The sequence below is a fragment of the Setaria viridis genome, chromosome 9 (genome assembly GCF_005286985.2).
Source record: "Setaria viridis chromosome 9, Setaria_viridis_v4.0, whole genome shotgun sequence".
In the NCBI taxonomy this organism is placed as follows: Eukaryota; Viridiplantae; Streptophyta; class Magnoliopsida; order Poales; family Poaceae; genus Setaria; species Setaria viridis.
The window spans coordinates 9,540,751-9,561,791 of record NC_048271.2 but is presented as its reverse complement, the minus strand read 5'-3'; the positions used below and the strand labels follow the sequence as shown (position 1 = coordinate 9,561,791).

At 45.8% G+C, this 21,041-nt stretch overlaps 2 protein-coding genes and 1 pseudogene across 2 annotated transcripts; all 3 read right to left on the bottom strand.

Annotated features, from left to right (window-relative positions):
* Nucleotides 1-201: 201 nt before the first annotated feature.
* On the bottom strand, nucleotides 202-2,103 carry LOC117839730 (probable WRKY transcription factor 10). The gene is made up of 3 exons (XM_034720138.2): nucleotides 1,943-2,103; nucleotides 1,238-1,393; nucleotides 202-853 (listed from the first exon to the last, which is right to left on the bottom strand). The coding sequence occupies exons 1-3, from the start codon at nucleotides 1,972-1,974 to the stop codon at nucleotides 643-645; spliced, it is 399 nt and encodes a 132-aa protein (XP_034576029.1). The 5' UTR covers nucleotides 1,975-2,103; the 3' UTR covers nucleotides 202-642.
* Nucleotides 2,104-9,240: 7,137 nt separating this feature from the next.
* Nucleotides 9,241-12,105, bottom strand: LOC117839957 (probable WRKY transcription factor 4). The gene is made up of 3 exons (XM_034720404.2): nucleotides 11,822-12,105; nucleotides 11,353-11,499; nucleotides 9,241-9,994 (listed from the first exon to the last, which is right to left on the bottom strand). The coding sequence occupies exons 1-3, from the start codon at nucleotides 11,848-11,850 to the stop codon at nucleotides 9,781-9,783; spliced, it is 390 nt and encodes a 129-aa protein (XP_034576295.1). The 5' UTR covers nucleotides 11,851-12,105; the 3' UTR covers nucleotides 9,241-9,780.
* Nucleotides 12,106-14,703: 2,598 nt separating this feature from the next.
* Nucleotides 14,704-19,106, bottom strand: LOC117835228 (cytochrome P450 87A3-like; annotated as a pseudogene).
* Nucleotides 19,107-21,041: the final 1,935 nt, after the last annotated feature.

Genomic DNA, 21,041 nt, shown 5'->3' with positions numbered 1-21,041 from the left:
TTTTTGAAGATCTTACCTATATCCTCAAACAATAATATTGTATTTTTTATGCCACTAATTTTGCTAAATGGTCCATCTACTTGGCATCTCCTACATCCATGTCACCCTAATTTTCAAATGATTAATGTCATCACATAACAGGTAATAGACAAAATTTGGCAGAGACGAGGGAGGGGAGAGAGAGCGATAGAGTGGACAGAGTTGACCCACTAACTTATTAGCCCAACATCTAGTGATCGGGATGGTACATAGCAAGTGTGCCACATAAGCGATTACATGTCGATTAAGCAAGTTTTGACATCAAATAAATCATTTAACAAGTCTCGAAACATGATTAATAGTTCAAAGATTTAGACGACACGTGCGAACAAATCTAGAGACCATTCCAAAAAAAAAAACCCTAGAGACCATCAGAGTTGACCTGACCAGCAATCACTAATCCCCCAATCAACGTCACATTGCACCGGCGCAAGGCGTCAACCGGCATCGCCACCGCCACCTGATGGCCACCCGACGGCGACGGCAGCACTAGCCACCTGCCGCTGCCGTCCGGCGCACAGTGAAAGAGATATAGATGCCGGAGCAGGAGCAGGACAGGCCGGATTCACGGGCGCCGCCGCCGGCTTTTCTTCCTGGGGTCGGTCACTGCGACTGCGAGCGAGCCCCGCCGAAGATCTGCGCGCCCAGCTCGTACCTGTTGGAGGCGCCGCCGGCCGCTGATGACGGCGGCGACGGGGAGCCGTGCTGGTGCGCGCCCTCGTAGACGACGCGGAGGGCCCCGCTGGGGTCGCTCGGGTGCCACTCCACCTTCTTCTTGGCGCCGCACAGCCTGTGGCGGCACCGGAAGTAGCTCCTGCGCCATTCATCTCGCGTAGCATCAATCATTCGTAATAGCAAGTTGTGCAATTTGCGCAGGCTTTAATTTGACCCTAATAAAGCGACGTTTTTTCAGTTGATTGTTCTCCGTGACGATAAGATCCAGCGGCGGGTGTTGTATATATGCACGGCTAGCGCGACTCCAGTGGCCGTCACATCGATTTGATTACGGGGATTTGAATTGATGCGGGGGAGAGATGGACGCAGGTCAAAGATCGTCGACGGCGAGCATAGCAATCGGTTAATTAAGCTGATGTGCACGTGTGGCGGTAATTGAATGAACGAAAGGATGTTATCAAGTTGCAATTTCGAGCCGAAGAAATGGGATGCGTGCATGTTCGATCGACTGGAAGAGAGATACCTGATTTTTTGGATGTTCTTGATGAACTTCTGGCCGTACTTCTTCCATTCGTGGCCGTCCTCGGGCATCACCAGCTGGCCGCCGGCCTCTGACGCCGCCGCCGCCGGCACCGCCGCCGCGTCCTCCGCTTGATTTTTGTCTCCTCCGCCGCTTCCTCTGCATGCATCATTACAGTAGTTCTTGTGTCAAGGAACATTAGCAGACGCATAACCATATATATCGTCGTCTTGCAGTTTAACAACCTGTAACATGTTTTTACCTGTCGGGTGCTTAATTAGCTTCTACAATGATGCAATCAAGTTTATAGATATAGCAGGATCAGCTGTTCTGATTAAAACAGTTACTGGTAATGAATCGTGATGCGCAAATCAATTTGCTGCAAGTAGGCAAGAATGATGTCTATATTTGCACTACATATAGGGATATAAACTTCATACTAGTAGGTCATGTTGTGGACAATACCTCCATGTTGGTACATGAAAATTTGAAAACAAATGATCAATCATGCATGAGAAGTTGAGAACCCAAGCCATGATAAGTTGCCAACCCTACTAAAACCGAGTGGTGGTGTAAAGGCAAACGTCGAAACAGCACAGACAGAAGAAGGTGAATAACAAACGTGTACAAAACCATTACATCCTTGTTGATTCGCAGAGCCAAATTGATTCAATTCATCCCAAAACGGGGAGGGAGAGAGATGCATACATTGCGGCGGGATGCTGCGAGCTTGATGCCATGGACGCCGGTCACCGTACGTCTACGTCCTGTGCTCTACTCCTACTCCCATGTTATCGCAAGCGAATGAAACATTGAGAGAGAGAGAGAGAGAGAGAGAGAGAGAGAGACGAAGCTCTTTGGGCGTTACATTTATTATCAAGGTTTAGTCAGTCGTATGGAAGCTTCTCAGATGCGACGTAAACGTCGTCAAGACGAAGCATGAGCAAATTTTCGGGTTCACATGCTGTCCTACCCAACATTGCCACTAGCTAGTTTATTGGATTTAATAAAAGAGTTGCTATATTTTAGGTGCCTCAAATTTAACAATTTTTAGGCAGCAGGTTGCAACACAAAAAGGTCTACATTTGAAATATCGAAGAACAATATCTGCAATTAACATGGTACCTGCATGGTTATGTTTCATCATTTTCCATTCATGAGCTCTTTTACAGCTAAAAAATAATTAAAAAATAAATTTAAGGACTACTTTTGGTACTAGGTCCCACCAATTCAGTAGTCCTTCGTACTTCTCTTTAAGTACTTCAATGTACTTCTTTTACTTCCTCCGCTAGATTTCTCGGGATGGACGGCTCTCATTTTCTTCCAATCACTCTTAAATTTCTCATAACATCAAAGAGCAAATATGCAACATAGTACAACATTTGCAAACAAAAAAATTTAGAGACCTAAAATATATAAGATTTGTTCAAAAAAATCACGGTGATCTCAACTCCTCATGGTGGAAAACAGATATACAACAGCAACAACTAATAGAGATGGTAAAGGGACGATAAAGTGCTAGACTGCTAGTAGAGTACTAGCAAAAATCCGCCTAGGTGTGGCGCTACCATTAGAATAGAAAGAGTCCTTGTCTTTCAAACACCAATGAGTGAAGCTACATAGGTTGAGTTTCCATTACAAAAGAATAGATAGAGTCTCTTGCATTTTGAGCAGCAATCGACGAAGCCATGGATCCGCAGTTCCGCACCCACATCTACAGGTGCAATCTCACATCCTCACCCACACCTTACCATTAGCAACATCTACGGGTACCCTCGTAAACAAAAAGTTACCGTTGGATGTTACTACTTCCTTTGGATTAATAAAAATGTTGTCCTATATTGTCAACCATGTATACAAATCATTTTTATGTAGCAGGGGCAAAGCCTGGATCAGCTCCATTAAAATGAGCAGTGTTTTGTGACCCAGATAAAGGTGCGTAGCTCCATCCCTATTTATGTATTGAGTTTTTATTTTCAAGAAAAAAAAATGGCACTACGAGTAGATTTGCTTTAAGAAGCAGCTTCATAAAGTATACCTTTGCTGTGTTTCATAAAAAAATTATAAATATATCAATTATAGTTGTGCTTTAGAGATCGTCCTTCGCCTTTAAACTTTTATCCGATATTTGAAGCTAACGTGATTTCACACCAAGTTTACCGATCAAACTTCACAGTGCGCTGTGCGAAGAATTCGCCCTGCTAGTAACGGCGTTTCGTATACCCGTGAACGGCCGTCGTGGGGCCCGCATGGTTAGCAGAGTAGGCGTGTCGCCGGGGACACGACCGACGTCACTTGTCCTACGTCAGCACCCGCTCGCTCGTTGCACGGTATTGTTCCAAGAAGCTGCTGCCTCTTTTCTTTGTTCACTACCGGAAAGCTATAAATCGCCGAGTGCCTGGGGCACTCGGCGAAACCCCAAAAACACTCGGCAACGTCTTCGCCGAGTGTAACACTCGGCGAAGAGCACACGGCAAAATTTCACTCGGCAAAGCTAAGTTTCCCGAGTGTCTTTGCTCGGGCACTCGGCAAAGAGTGTGCCGAGTGGAAAAAAAACACACGGCAAACTATTTTCCAGAAAAAAATAAAAAAAAACATACCCCTGGCCGCCGCCGCCGCCGCCGCCGCCACGCCCAGGCCATCCACGGCCGCGGCCAGATCCGCCGCCCGCTGCCGCCACGCCCGCTGCCGCCCGCCGCTGCCGCCCGCCGCCGCCACGCCGATGCCGCCACACCGCCGCCGCCTCGACCCCGCCGCCGCCTCGACCCGCCGCCGCCTCGACCCCGCTGCCGCCTCGACCCGCCGCCGCTGCCTCGACCCCGCCGCCGCCTCGACCCGGCACAACGCGGCCAGATCCGCCGCCGCCGTCCCGCGGCCAGATCCGCCGCCACCGCCCCGCGGCCAGATCCGCCGCCGCCGCCGCCGCCCCGCGGCCGGGGAAGAAGGGAGGCCGCCAGATCTGGCCGGGGGAGGGAGAAGGGAGGGGAGGGAGGGCCGCCGGGGGAGCTCGAGGGAGGGCCGCCGGGGGAGCTCGAGGGAGGAGGAGGGGGCGGTGTGAGGGGAGAGAGGGGGGGCGGCGGCGGCGGCGGGCTGGGGGGGGCGCGTGCGGCGGCGGCGGCGGCGGGTGGCGGCGGCGGCGGCGGCGGTGGCGGCGGCTGCAGGAGGCCGCGGGGTGGGGAAGAGATAGAGGGGGGAAGTGAGGGGGGCGAGATCTGGGGCGGCCGGGGGGGCGGGGGGGGGGGGGGGGGGATATTTTGAGGCGTCGGGGGGGGGGGGGTACGGTGGGGTCCTCTGGTTTGCCGAGTGTCCACTAAGTGGACACTCGGTAAACGATTGATTTGCCGAGTGTCCCACTTAGGACACTCGGCAAACTATTTTTGAAAAAAAATTAAAAAATATTTAACAGTTTCAAAAAAATACCAAATTTTCACATGATCTAATATATATTCTCTATTGATTATAAAAAAAGTTTTGTAGTCAAATCAAACTCGACCGTCACTTCGACTCTAAATCTTATCGAATCCTCTCAAAGTTACTATTCTTCTTCTGAGATACTTCGGTTTTTAATCATCGTATATGATGAAATGTGCAAAACCTTCTCAATTTTTTTCCACAGCCTTCACGTATTATATCATCACGTCATGACAAATCTTAAGATTTTCAGACTTTGATTGTTTTTTTTACAATTTAAAAACACTACTGCGACACGTTCATGGTCGTGTTTCCTAAACAAGATGTTCGAAATTTCTTTTCATTTCCTGGGTCAGGTCTCAAATTGGTCCAAATAACATGAATATCATTTTTCTACTCATTTTATTCCATAATTTGAATCACTTGCAGTTCAAATTTGACTTATACCAAAAATTCCCTTGAAATGCAATTAATTAATTAAATATAGCAAATAAATTCAAAAATATACCAAATTTTAACATGGAGTACCACATGTTGTATGTGGGGAGTAGAAAAAATTTCATGGTGAAAAGAGAATTTTTTTTTTTTTGCCGAGTGTCAAAAAAAAAAACTAGGCAAACTCCCCTCTTTGCCGAGTGTTTTTTTTGACACTCGGCAAAAAGGGTGCTTTGCCGAGTGTTTTTTATTTGACACTCGGCAAAGCCACGATTTGCCGAGTGTTTTTTTTTTGCCGAGTGTTTTTGGCTTGGCACTCGGCGAAGAGCTTGTTTGCCGAGTGTCCGAAAAAAAACACTCGGCAAAAAGAAAACACTCGGCAAATTTAAGGTTTCCCGTAGTGGTTTTGCCTTCAGCTGGGTATTGGGTGTACGCTTCTAGTGATCGAATGGGTAATGGGTTTCACTTCATTTTCTATGCTTCTTCACGCGAACGTGAATGCCCGTCATTCTTGGATGATTTTGTATGTGCTCCTTCACGTACTCTTGCATAACCTTTGCCCACTGGTACTTACTTTTAAGTTTTGAAAATAAAAGGCAAAATAGGTATTTTCGTCCCTCAACTTTACTCTAAGGGTCAAGTTCGTCCCTCAACTTTTAAATTGGTCAATCTAGTCCTTCAACTTTCATTTCTAGATCAAGCTTGTCCTTATGGTGATATGGCACTCCATATTTGCATAAGACTAATGTAAAAAATCCTTTTTTACCCTTAACTCCTTTCCCTTCTCAATTTCTGCCGTCACCATTTGCACTATACAAGGTCATGATGCTACAATCTAATCAAGCAAACCTAGATAGTTGTCCTAGTTCTCATCTCCTCCTCAAGCAGCAGCAACATATCCTTTTTAACGAGCAGCAACTACCCGCTGTCCAATTTCTCTCCTCAAGTAAGCCATCAGCAGCAACATGTCCTTTTTAACGAGCAATTTACTAACCTTGCTCGCAGTCGATTTGCCACACCAATCCATCTCTACCTCCATTGATGCCATGGTGAGCTTCACAGTACCGCAAGAATGCTCACATTCCATCATAGTGCCGGCAGAAATTAAGGAGGGGAAGGAGCCAATGGCAAAAGAGACTTTTCGCATTAATCTCATTCTAGCATGGAGCACCACATCAACATTTGGACGAGTTTGACCCAAAAATCAAAGTTGAGGGACCATATTGGCCGATCTGATAGTTGAAGGAAGAAGTTGACCCTCGTACCAAAGTTAAGAGACCAAATCGCCTATTTTGCCAAAATAAAACGTCGTGCATAAAGTAATTATTGTGACTTGTGATTGTACTTAATTAGCTATACACGTCCCTAAATCGCAAAGATACATCTGAATCCTTCTCGGGAACTGTTCCCTTTAGTCAAGAAAAACTATTGTCGCTTTTACAAAAAAAAAAGAAATCAAACTTTATTCGCAAAAAAAAAGCAAAACCAAACTTTAGCAACTAATATCTCTATGAAACATTGGAATTGAGCACTTGAAAATGATACACGCAAATGTACTTGCACAAAATTTTATTTTCATTAGGTTGTGATCAAATTGTCGGCCATGTTGATATTGAAAACAACAGTTCTTTAGGACAAAAGGGAGGAACCAAAAATAATGACGATCTTAGATTTCGAGTTCATGTGGACACGCAAGTCAAATCCTGTACATGATTATATAGAACAAGTATAACTTGCACCTACCATTATATTCTAGCTCAATGTGGACTGTGGAGGTTTGAATGGATGCACGTATTGTTTGATTGAAGTTACAATTTTGAATGACTCAGAGATGGATTCATTGGCTGCATAGCACTCTAATAAATTTTGATGGAAATGAGCATTCTTATAACTAAGAAAAGTATCAAGGATATGGTACAGTTGTTGCACCATCTTTGACCACAGAGAGAAATTCCTTTCGATAGTGGATGGCAAGCCATATACTGCTAGTTTAGTTTTGTGTCATTACCACACGCATTGGTGGGCATTAGTATGCATGGCAAGAGGACCATCATATCACTTCATGCATGCATGTGGTGCCGATCCAACCGTGATCCATGTGTGTGGGCTAGTTTTATGGCTGTGCTAGCTGCCGGTGCCAAAGTACCAAATAATACAAGGACGAGACACGGCAGCTGACCGCATCTTCTTCCTACGACGACGACTACGAGATCGAAGTAAAAAATAAACAATCTGAAGGAGAAAACAAAACGCAGCTGCAAGAAGAAATGATCCTGCCAAACATTCGGAGACAACTAGCTGAGCTATGATGGGTTGCAGCCCCACAGGGGCGCACGCTGACTCCTCGTGTGGAAGCTGCGATGCTGCGATGCTTCCGGGTCGCCTCCCGCTTTCGATCAGAATAGTAGCAGAAAGCGAGTGAAGTAATACTAGGATTTGATCGGCGCGGCGACCAGGGTGAGACTAGTAGTGGTCGTCGTCCTAGTCGCGTCCGCGTCTGTTTCTGAACTGAAAACTCTCGCTTCCAATTCATTCCAAACGATCGTCGTCGTCGACTCGTCGTCGTGGTGGTGCTGCCCTGCCAGCCGCAGACAGGCCGGCCGCCTGCTTCCGCGTTGCCGCGCGCGCCCGCGGCAAGCCGGCGGTGAGCAGGGTGAAGTCGTCTTTGAGATGAAAGGCGCGCGCCTTTGGGGCTCGTTGCGTTTGGTTGGATCATCCGGAGCCGGCAAAAAGAAGACAAGGGTCAGCACGTGAGTCTTTTGTGTTGGGGCCGTGGTCCTCATGTGTGCCTGCCGACATAAAGCGGCGGCGGCCGGAATTCGTTGGCGCTGGCCCCGCCCAACCGCCAAAAGAATTTCACCATCATTTGCAACTTTCAGCCTTCTTTTAACTTCCTTCGTCTCTTTGTGGCGTACCTATGTATCGTGAAAAGTTGATAGAGACGTAGGAGCAACTCCAAAAATTCTCTTAAAATTATCCCAAAATCTTATTTAGGGGAAAAAATAAAAAACCTTACCTCTAACAACTTCCCTGTCCTTCCCGTAAACATGCGCAGACACTAAAAATACCTCCGTCGCCCCGCATATATACGGGGACCGGTCCTTCCCCAATCCTGGAATTTCCTGCAGCTCACGGCTATGAGCGGCCGTGGGAAAGAGCAGGACTGCCGGCCACCGTCACTACGGGTTGCCGCCTCTCGTCCCCAATCTCCTGCACTCGACACGACGCATCCCCGCCGCAGGCAGCAACAATGCTTCGGCCGCTACGCGCCACCGCTGCCGCGAGCTAGGCCCTTCTAGAAGCTTCCGAAGGATGGACCTAGCCACGCCCCTCCTCGCGCTCTCCAAGGCCGTCTCCTCCTGCTTCAAGCCCTTCCTCCTCCGCCGCGGTGGCCGCCCCGCTCCGCCTCTGCTTCCTCTTCACCACCTCCGCGTCTGCGCCTGCGCCCTCATCCGTGCCGCGGGGCCTCGCCGTCTCGGACGATCTCCTCCTCCTCTCCCTCACGCGGCTCGCGCTCTGTGGCCCGGGACCGCGTGCCGCCGTGGCGGCGCCCCGGCGGTGGTTCTCAAGCGTTTCGGCTGCCTCGCCGCTTCCATTAGGTGGTCCTCCGCGCGGTGGTGCTAGTGGTGGTGCTGGGAACGGTGACGGTGGGGGTGATGGCGGTGGTAACGAGGGGTGGAAGCGGCTGCGAGCTTCCCAGGGGACATGTGTGGCGGAGGAAGCGGCAGGGCAGGGCCCAATTACGATGACGTGGAGAGAGCGGGGAGGCGTCGGGCTGGGTCCAATTACGATGATGTGACCTGTTTTGAAATATTGGAGGTTAGTTATTAGCGATCAGCTCTTTTTGAAAGAGCCCCCAATACATAGTTTTGAGAATTTTTTTTTGGGAAACTCTTGGAGTTGCTCTAAAGGATTAAAAAAAGAAGTAAATATCGTGAGCTATGTTCAGCTTGCAAAAGTTTAAAAAGTTTGATTGGCAATAGTTCTGAAACAACATGTACTTTAAATCCGAGGAATAATAATCAGATTTCTACAACAGTTATAAACTCGTTAGGACATCAACACATAATCTCCGATATATACTTTGACTAGCACTATTTATTAAAATATATTATAAAAAAGTATATATTATGAAAGCATTTTTACATGATAGATACATTAATACCACTTTATATTATCTACCCCATATAAAACTTTGTACACGGATAGGCAAAGGTAAAATAATTTGACTTACAGATCTAGATGAACTTATATTTGTTTGTGATACAACGACAAGATACTCGTATATATTGCGAAACGTAAGTAGGGTACTAGTAATAATCATATCACGCTTGGAATTCCTGATATAGTAGCAGTAGTGTAATCATATAATCCCTCCATTCTAAATTATGATTATTTTAACTTTTCTAGATTCATACAAACATCTATGTACATGCACCTACAAAACCAAAACGATTTGTAATTTGGGGGAGTACATCACTGAGTTGAGACCGCCTCCAACACAATTAATCCCTCCACTGAAATTAATATCAGGTCCGCTAGTAGATGCACCGGCGCAAGGCGTCAACCAGCACCGCCACAGGGACTCGTCGCCCAGCCCCCTCCGACGACGGCCACCGGCGGCGCGGGCAGGCAATGACAGGAACCAGCGTGGCAAGACGACGAGCGATGAGAGCGACGCCTCTTTATTTGACTCCGAGTCAATGCGAGCGGGCCCCGCCGAAATACTGAGCGCCCAGCTCGTACTGGTTAGAGGCGCCGGCGGCGGCTCCCTTTGCAGACGACGGCGCGGCGCCGGAGCCATGCTGGTGCGCGCCTTCGTAGACGATCCGGAGGTCGCCGGCGGGGTCGCTCGGGTGCCACTCCACCTTCTTCTTGACGCCGCACAGCTTGTGCCGGCACCGGAAGTAGCTCCTGCATGCACCGTTAAGTAGCCACGCGATCCAGAGTTATTAGCTTGAAACTAAAACCAGCGCGGTAATATATAATGCATGCGTGATTTCTTTTGCTCTAACTTGAGTTTGAAGAAATTCACTCTGAAAGCCAGTGTAACAATCCAAAATAGTTAATCACGTTATGGAGCATACATGTGCATCATATCTAGCATCATTGCATCATTTGAGATCAATTGATTTATCATTAAACTTGAAATTAAATTAAAAACTTGACTTTTAGCATGTACCTTGTGAAGCAACTTAGATTTCTACTATTGAACCTATACTATGGGATGGCTTGATAAATTAGTACTTTTCTAAACTTGAATTTAGGTATTTTTCCTGGGTCCCCAAACTTGAATTTAGTTTTTAGAGACCTAAACAGGTTAGCCGAAGACTCAAAAGTACCCTTCCGAGAAGAATTTTCATCTCAAACTTGGAATAACTATAATGCTAGTTCCAAGCAAAATGGGTCGCCCTTATTTATACTACCAATTTTTGGAGCCCTTTAGATTCCTTTTTCAAATTATCCAAAACATCCGATAAAAATTGACCCATAATTACTGTAACTTCCAACAATTAAAAGATGAGCAACCTTGAATGATGATTCGAGACTTGGGCAAGTGTGTAGGACCATGTTGGGAGTTGAATCCAAATGGCTTGCTTGAGTCGATTAAGGCCCGTCTCTTTGGTTGCTAGTCTCTTGAGCACTATTCCGTACAAACCACATACTTAATATGGGATTTGCTTATGAGATTGGTAAGCCAAGTAGCATAAGTCTCACCTTGCCTTGACCGGATTCGGCACGGGATGGGCAAGAACATCATTGTTGCACCTTATTACTTTATATCTTCTGTTGCGATTTAACTCTCAATCTAAGAAAAATATGAGAGGATAGCCACCTAGATCTAAGCTAAATCTAAGTTAACAAGGACCTTACTTTAATTGGTGAAACTCTCGTATTCTAGTGCTTATATGTTGTAATTATAATTTCTGATTTTTTTAGATGATCAAGACTTGTAAAACAAGAATTAGAAATTTGCTCTCATATGTTTACCTGTGATGGTTACCATGATGTAAAGATGGTATGCGAGTTGTTCCTAGGACTAGCGGGATTATTTCGATTAAGTTAGGTCGGTCAATAAATGATAATCCGATTTATTACAGCCAGGCTTCACCAGAGTATATAACTATATATATATACCTCCGAAATACGTGATTTCCATGATAGCAGGGCCAATTTTTTTTAACAAGACAAGATAGTATATGCTAAAATATAAATTGTTGAAGAAAGAAAATGCTGTTATGTACGTGTGATGGATCGTAAGAAATGTAGACCTGTTTTTCTGGATGTTTTTGATGAACTTCTGGCCGTACTTCTTCCACTCATACCCGTCCTGGGGCATCACCAGCTGCAGCTGGCTGCCGTCGCCGGCCGCCGAGGGCAGAGCCTGCTCTTCCTTCCTCTTTTCTTCTCCTTTGCCTCTGCATAGATATATTGTTTATTAGTATACCTCCTCATCGTCTCTCTAAAAAGCTCGCTGGAATAATGGTGATTTCTGCTTCAAAAAAAGCCCTATGATCGGTGAGGCCGGGGGGACTTAATTCTTTTTCTATTGTAGTGTTTCTGTGGACTTTGATGGTGTCCTTACATACACCCAGCTAAGTGCATAACTTTATATATGCCAATCCTTGTATGACAACTGCTAGTTGCAAACCCTAGGAAGGAAATCGATGGAAGATCGATAAACATCCAATCCAAACAACTAGAGGATCGGAGTAGAAGGCCGGTTCAACACATGCATACATTGCGGCAGGCTGTGATGTCGATGCCATGAACGCCGAGCCGCGGTGGTGACCGTACGCCGTGCTCCGCAGCTCCCATGTTCTCACAAGCTCAACGAATGGAACATTGGGACCGACGATGGCGAGCGCCGAGCGAGAGGTAGCAGAGAAGAACAAGAGATGGAGAGGGAGATCAGTGCCTAGGAGCTGAGGCTAATCAGCTAATGATATGATGGAAGCTCTTTGGGTGCTATGGACCCCTATTTATCAACGTCGTCGAACTGCTCTTATTTCATATGCGGCGCGCGAAGATTCGGAGCCAGGATCCGCCTGCTTTAACGGCGGCGTAGGCCTGCCGTTAGCGGGGCCCACGTTAGTCCACGGCGGAGGCGTCTCGCCGATCGACGTGGACTGCGCTCCGTCAGCTAGCGTTCATTTAGCACGGGGAGCGCACGTACGGTGTACGCGTTCCGCGAAGCTGCTAATTCGTATGGTAGGAGTAATTTCCTTGCTGAACCTGTATGCATGCCTTGTATCCGGTCGAGGGGTTTTTACCTACGTTCACACATCTCCGTACCCACTTTTTCATACTTCAAAATCAACAACTTTATGTGCCAACACCAATATTGACTTGCCGACACTAAAACAAGATTACAGTACTTACACCTACCATCATCATATACATGCGAGAAGGCTTTGCGTGCATGGACACGATGCAACGCACCTACCATTATTTGATCAAAGTCACCTTGTCGGGTATGGTTTTCTCTGTTGCATATCTAGCTAGGGCCACCGTTGCAATATTTTTTCCGTAATACTACAGAACAGACATCCGGAATCTTAAAAAATCGGACGCCTCAACGTATGTTCCAATAGTTAAATATTGACATTGCAACTATTATTGCCGCATGTTTCATAGTGAATGTTGCATGAAACTTAGTGTTCATGTTGCGGCTGGAATTTTCTATCCCGGAATCGAATGATGTAGTTATTTTTTCACATATTTTTCAATGTTACAGCTATAGATTTTCGATGTAGCAGATGTTTTATTTTGATGTTGCAACGGAGGGAAAATTTACATCGGACGTCCGGACGCTAGCCGTGATATTTTTTTTACCAAACAAAAACGAACTCCTTTTGACTGTGCAAGACAAAACAATATACTGCTGTCATTGACCGATGCGCGTCGCTATATTTTTTTTTTATACCGCGATGCCATTGGTGGCCCGGTCGGCGTTAACTTGGGAGGGAGGAGATGCATGCATGGGAAGATCATCAGCCGCCCGAGATACGTAGACATGATTCGTGACAGGGGAGAAGTGGTGCACAATTCAACACGCCTACACACCCGGTGCCAATCCAAACTCCTCGTGATCGATATGATCCACGTGCAGTTTTACCTTTCCCCTCTGCAAAACTAGTGCCATAGAAGGACGTACTGCCCTATGCTATGCCATCGCCAAGTCGGCGACGCGTCTTCTTCTTCTCTTCGATTCTGTGACAGCGCGTCAAAAACATAATCTGAAGAAAAACGGCAGCAGCTGTGCTAGCAACCGCCAAACGTTCAGACTTGTTGAGAATAGTAGCACGTGTCGTCCGCTCCGCTGACTCGCCCGGCCCTCGGCTGCTTGCTCTGCTCGCCTGGAGAATAGTAGCCTGAATCCTTCCTGATCGATCCAGCAAGGAAAAATGACTCGAGAAAGCGAGTGAATTGACGGCATCAGCACGATCACCGTCAGGCCTCAGACGACTATGTCTGCCTCTGTGAACACGTAGCTTTCGCCTCTCTCCAAGCCTCCCAGGCACCCGGACCCGGCAGTAGTAGCTAGTCGTCGTCGCCCGCCGTGGACGTGCCGGCCGGCCCCGATCGAACGGACCGGGCGAGCGAGCTGCTTCTGCGTTGCTGCGTGCGACTCCTGCTGCTGCAGGAGCTAGCGACAAGATTGTGTGCCATGGAATTTTTCATCGTCGTCTCCACCGTGCTGCTGGTGGAATGCTGGTCTTTCTGTACTTTTCTACCAGGTACTCTCGGCAAAAACGGGACAGGAACGTCGCTGGGTTCCCAACGCCGGAGCAGCCAATCAGCTTCCGGGTCTCCTCTGTGTTGATGCTGTCCGCTACTCCTGTCGCAGTAGTGCTTGCCGACATGAGCCGAGGCTGCAATTCGTTGTTTCTCGATCCGGGGCAATTTCTCCGGATCGGACTTCAGTTTCGACACGTTTATGTTGTGCGGCGGTTATGCGGGTTAGCGGCAGCTGCACGGCGTCTTGGTAGCTGTGTAGCCCGCCAGCTAGTAGGCTTTCCAGGTTTTGCTCCATCTCCACAATTCAGAAGACAAAAGCTAGATTTTGTCTAAGTAAAAATAGTGTGCTTAGGTTTTGAATAAGTATGATTTTAGAATGTTAATTTTATATGTAGGATTAAAAATAAAGAAATCATTTGCAAAATGCTATTGGTCAACAGCAATTTAGTGATTTAGATGATCTGTGCTAGCTCTTTTTCAAAAGGTATTCCGAGGCCATACTTTGGTCATTATTTTGTTCTTTTATGCTACAGTCAGTGATAGTGAGAAAACAAAAGTGACCTTATGTAGAGTCCATTGGTATAAAATTTGTATCTTGTACTTAAAAACATTTAGCCTAATTGCTGGCAAAATCTGTATAAAGGTTAAATCTCGCAACGCGTGGGGATCTTTTTTTTAATTTAACAAAAGAAAAGAATGGGGCATTTGTTACTGAACAAACATAATTTGATAATGGCCACCAACTGGCTAGCAAATTATTGAAAATTGCGTGAGAGACAATGAATGGGGAATGATTCTTCTTTATTGATTAGGGTTTAGGGTTTAGGGTAAATGGCCACCAACTCCTGCTACTGCTACTTGACACTGTTACTGTAATGACGACTAGTACATATATATATGAAGTCGTGGAGGGAGTTGCTACAGGTGGACATGAGCGGCAACCGCTGCATCCGCTCATGCACACGGCGATGACGGTTCAGGGAACTGGCATCGGACGGTTCAGGATCGATGGGATCACACACACAATTCAACAACATTTTGAAACATAAAAGCATACCCATGCTTGAAACTGTCAATAGCCATTTCAATCTTTTGAAAAAAAATAAAAGCACATCAATCTTTTGGAAGAAGATGGATGTGGAAGCCGTCTGGAAATCGCAGTCCTGGATAGAACACCATGGTACTTCCACCGATGGCTTTCCATCTGCTCATGGCAACTTACCATTAACTTTCCATACGGCTCGAAATTTCCACAATATTACATTACGTGTGCTTTTAAATGCAGTACCTGTACTCGGTGAGTAAGCAGTGAAGGAAGATGGACATTTGCAGCTTGGCAAAGTCAGCACCCACACATAGCCGCGCACCGCCTCCAAAGGCCATGAAATCCTTGGAGCATCCAACCGGCTCAGGAGTATCCTACAGACATACATGTGACACTGATGATGATCAACAAAAGATACTGCATTGAGCTTACTGTTTACTACAACATGATATGTTTCCCTTTCAAATTCTTTAGGTCAAAAATCTTGGTGTTGACGCGAGTTCCGCGTACCTTCCATCTCCACGGATTGAATACTGATGGGTCCTCGTAAACCTACGGATTCAAGTGAACTGCAGATGGACAGATCATGATCTTTGATCCTTGTGGTATAGTGTAACCTGCACGTGTAAGTTTAAAGTAAGCACAACATATCCATGGATAGGTTAGATCATTGACCATTCTCCTGAATGAATAATGTAACATGTAGAAAATGTAGCTGTATGTTTGTCAGTTTGTGGCTGAACATGGTGGGAAAAAGATGCATACCCTTTTATTTGTACATCTGTTTTGCTTCTCGAAACACTACCGGAGCGATCTTTGCCAGCCTAAGAGCTTCATGTATAACCTACATACGTGATTCAGAAAGCAGATGAATCCCATGGAAGTTCAAACCTCATGGTGTAATGATCAAGATCCTTCCAGATCCTTGATATATACTCTAACACCTATAACTAAGGACTAGTTCAATTTTGACTGTTCTATCTTACTATTACTATTGGCTCCTTTTAAAGTCTCTACATGAAGCCACATAGTATTCCTAGGTGGACACGAGAAATCCTAAAAATTCTCTCAAAAAAGCAAAACATTTGGCCATCAATTCGGTAGGCTCAATCATCATAGTCATTGGAGGGATTTACTATATTTTCTAGACAATTGCCCACCTATGCCATTATGAAAATAGTCTAAAGTAACCCTCTAAATCTATATCTAAATTACCCACCTCTACCATTATATAAAATAAATTAAAGTAACCCCTAATCTTCACCTAATTTACCCACCTATGCCATTATCAAAAATAATTTTGAATAACCCCTTAAATTTGCATCTAAATTGCCCACCACTAACATTACAAAAAATAATTGCATCTAAATCACCCGCATATGCTATTATTAAAAATTTGAATCCAAATCACGTATACCCAGTGGTACATCAATAGAGAAAGTGATAAGAATATAGATTTTCATGTTAAAATTAATATAGCTCAAACTTAGAGTCCATTAAACAAATTCAAGCGTATATGTGCGATGCAAGGGAAAAAAAAGAAAGATTCTAAATGTGGATCAAGACGTTGTAGAGTAATTGTGTTAGTATATTTAACAAAGTCTATCACAATTGATCGAAGATAAAAATTATATATCTATATAAGTATTGTGTTAGTATATTTAACAAATGCGAGAGAGCTCAATGTAACAATTTTGATAGTAAGCTATGTGCCCTTATTTTTAAAAATTAGAGACCACGAATTAATTTTCACAAGACGCGCTTGGAAATTCTCAAAAAATTCAAAAATATCTAGACATCAGTCTTGTAGACTCTAATAATCACAGCCATTGGTCTATCATATTTTTCTAAAAAAAATTACCACCACTATCATTGTGACAATATTCTAATGGCATAGGTGGATAGTTTTCAGAATAGCATAGGCGGGTAATTTTTTTAGAAAATATAGTAAACCCTAAATCAAAAGCTAAATTACCTACCTCTGCATTACAAAAAATAATTTATAGTAACCCATAATCTTCATCTAAATTATCCATACATGTGGTTATAAAAATAACTTAAAATTCCTTTCTAAATTTGTATCTAAATTACCCACGTATGTCATTATTAAAATAACCTAAAGTAAGCATCTAAGTTTTAATGTAATTATCTACATGTTCATTGTACAGAATTATCCAAAAGTAAATAAATATATGATTCTAAATTATCAATTTCTATCATTGTTAATATAGAAACACTAAGTTAAGGTATATATGTATGATGTGTGTCGTCGTGTAGACCATTTATACATGTATGAGAGGTACTGATGAAAAATACTAATTTTCAATGTTAAACGTAATGTATGGAGCTAGGTGAAAACAGTATATTTGGACCTGGATGAAAAAGTGTATAGAGTAATTACCAATTAAAGTCAATCAAAACTAAAGTACTGTAAAAATATTAAATAAATACAAAATTTGCAGATAGATAATTTTAATTATTAGCTAGGAAATCTAATTTTTAAATAACTATAATTTTTAAAATTATTAAGCCGTGCGGGAGCACGGTTGACGAACTAGTATTAAAAAAAAGAAACACTCCAACAGTCATAGCCCATACATGAGATGTGAATTTCATGGATTTGTACTCCTAGCTCCCAGGTGATTTCAGAATCTGGATGCGCCCTTCTTTTCTGGATACGTTCGTGCTCCTCCTGAAAAGACATGCATGTTGTGATGTGGCAACAGCCAACCAAATAGCCACTGAATATTTCACTTACCGTTAGTTCCTGCAGAGCTTCGGGGTTGTCCGTGAGAAACTTGAGAATCGCGGTCAGCCCAATTGACGTGGTGTCGTGGCTAGCAAAGAGCATCAAGAAGAGCAGATCCAGCGCGATGCTCTCGTTCATTTCGGATCCTGGCTTCTCCAGCTCGTCGATCACGACATCGAAGAAATCCACTGCCCCGCGCTCTGCCGCCGCGTCCCTGCGCTCACCGAGCTGCCGCTTCAGCATCTTCATAACCTTCTCGCTCCCCTGATGAGGAGAATCAGACCAAATTGTCACTGATCGTTATCATCGACGATGCATATATATTTGTCGATGGTCACGTTAATTTGCAGGCTTGGTTAAGTTCACTGGCCTGCATGCACTCTTGTAGAATGCTGTGCCGGGAACGCCAGCAGGCCCCTGGTGCACGCGTCGAAGCACTTCCACAGGCTTCCTTGCGCCGCCGCGTCGTCGTGGCTGATCAGCTTCTTGGCCGTGACGCCGAATATCATCTTCATCGTGAAAGGTTGTCAGTACAGTTTACAGAAGATCACCAACTCGACCGAGGGGATGTCACTGACATCGACGTACCCTGGAGGTGGCCGTCCTGACCTCGACGTCCGGTCGGCCGAGCCACGACCGCAGCTCGGCGCGCGAGCTCCGCTGCACATCGCGGAGCAGGACGAGGCGGAGGCTCTCTCGGGGCCGAAGAGGCGGAGCATGAGGGCCCTCATGTGGCGGTGGAGCGGGCCGAGCGCGGTGATGATGTTGTCGGCGCCGAAGACGCGCATGAAGGAGGACGGGTACCAGATCTGGAAGGCGCGCTCCTCCTGCTGCAGCACGAGCGCGCTGAACTCCGGGTCCAGGGACACGATCAGGTCCTCGCCCACGAGGCTCGTCCGGAAGATCGGCCCGTACCTCTCCAGCCGTCGCTTGAAGAAGGGCAGCAGCTCGAGGATCGGGGACGCCGTGAAGAACTCGAGCGTCTCCCCGACGAGCGGCAGGCCCCTCGATCCCGGCGGCAGCCTTGGCTCGCACGCCCCGCCGGCCCTCCATCCGGAGACCAAGCGGAGCAGCAAGGTTGCTAGCGCCAGTGTCACAAACACAGTAGCAGCTAGGAAATCGATGGCCATTTCTAGCTAACCTTACTCACTTTTTGCTATGTTCATGTACGCAGACGATGAATGTTTATATAGCAGCGCTCTAGCTCGCCGGCGCAGTAGTACTACAAGCTGAGCATTAGTTGAACGAAGAAGCCAAAAATTCTAAACAAAACGGAGCCTTATATACATCTTCGCAGACAATGCATCTATGCACTTAGATGAGTATGATACTACTGCAGGCGTTGAAATATTTGTATGTGGGGCTTGGATTCAGGAATTCAGCCCTGTGAACGGAGTAATATTGCCGGCCGGTTAGCAAGGCCTGTTTGGTATGTGCAAGAAAAATTTACTACGCCGCAACCTAAACGTGTTACGGTTTACCGGGCGTGTGTTTGGCACATGCCACAAGCGAGACTCTCTGTAAACTTTTAATTTTTTCGCACCTCTTAAACTCGTTCCTAAAATTTGTGAAATTTCATGATATGTAACGGACCGTGTCATGCTGCCGTCGCAGCAAGATGGAAACAAACGCAGGAGGAAAAACGAATATAGGAAAAGGAACAATAGAAAATTGGTTCTCTAAACCATGGGATTGCAGCCGAACCTTTATCGTTCATCGATTGCAGCTTGATACAAAAATGAAAGTTTGAGGTGGTTGAGAAATAGTGTCTCCCTTTAATTTCTTTGTCTGCGACTAGTACGTCTAGGAATCTTTCATGCAAAGGTTGTTTCTGCCAAAAATAATAATAAAAGATTTTAGACGGTGTTGCTCGATCAATTCGGTGTGCGGGAATTATATATTCTTGTGCTGGCCGCCGGCGGACGCCGTCGCGGTATTCTTGTAATTCTTAGGCGAGTCTTCGGTCTCCGGGCATAATTTTATTATGCAGTTATTAAGATTGGAAACTTGGTAACTGAGATTGATGGGTGTCAGGAGATGAAACTAATTTCTCATCTGATGAAATTCTCCCCTCCTCTCTCCTCATAATTACGCTACCAAGTCAGCAATTTTGATGATGTGGTATAGAAGTTAATGTTCATGAAACCTCCATTAAGACTTAGGTCCTCTTAGAGGAATTAGGCTAGTCTCAATGAAGGGTTTCATGAGAGTTTCATGGCATTAAATTCAATGACACATCAGCAAAATTGCTGACTGGGCAAGGTAATTAAGAGGGAGAGTTTCATCAGATGAGAGGGGAGTTTCATCCCCATGACACTCAGCACAGATACCTAGTTACCAGTCTCGGTAACTGTGCAATGAAACTAACCTTAGAATAAGACCCCTTTTTTAGAATTCAGTAGGTCAGCTTCAGCTTCGCCGCTTCCCGCTCGTTTCATCGGCTCTCGCCTCCCCCCAATTTGTTACAGGAAGCAGCTCATGGAGTCCGCATTGCTACAGGTGCAATAGAACCATAATGGTCGCATAGGAAATCCATAAACACAGAGAAAATTGTATACATTTGACGCGGAGCTCTACCAAATAACAATCAGCTTTGAATTCCCTTCTTCCCACTTACCCTAGCTAGGCCGCCATCCCACTGACACCCGCAAGTTTCCTCCCCACTCGTGCCCGCAATCAAGCTCATCAGGAGGTGCCGCCGCCGTTGAAGGCGAGCTTGATAAGGAGCCCGCCACCATTGCCGGCACTTAGGGAGGTAGAGCTCGTGGCAACACTCACGAAGGTGGTGCTCGAGAGAGGTGTGGACTGGAGTGATGATGGTCGCGACGGCCGTAATTGTCAAGGTAGAGGTCGGAGGTAGAGGCCGGGAGTAGAGGTGCACGTGGAAAGAAGGTGGCACTCGAGTTGGGGAAGCGTAGGCGACGCTTAAGGTGGTGGAGCTCAGGTTAAGGAAGCGGAGCTTGGGGTTGGCTTGGGCAGCAATGCTCGATGGCGATCGCAACTATCAAAGCAGAGGTTGAACATGCAAGTGACGAATCCATCTGAAACTAGAGCTATGTTTTTACAGCTTTCGAGAGAGGGAGAAGGTACCTATCAATGCATCGGCGGTTAAAACACTCTTGCACCTTACAGCATCTCCAAATGATCAATTTGAGTTCCTACTTCTTGAGGAACTTTCATCCACATTCTAACCCCTTACTTATGTGCGTGCTCCAACATATCTCCTAATATACCTCCCCTGCTTCCCCATATGAAGAAGTATAGCTCAAATTTCATGACTAAAGATGGGTCATTTCTCCTACTGTCGTAGCACGGCTTTGTGGGAGGCAGTTGGCAGCACGGTTGTGGCATTGATCGGGAATGTTTCCTTGCCAGAGCGTGAGTCGCAGCAGTTGGTGGCACTGCTAGATGAGAACTCGGTGGAA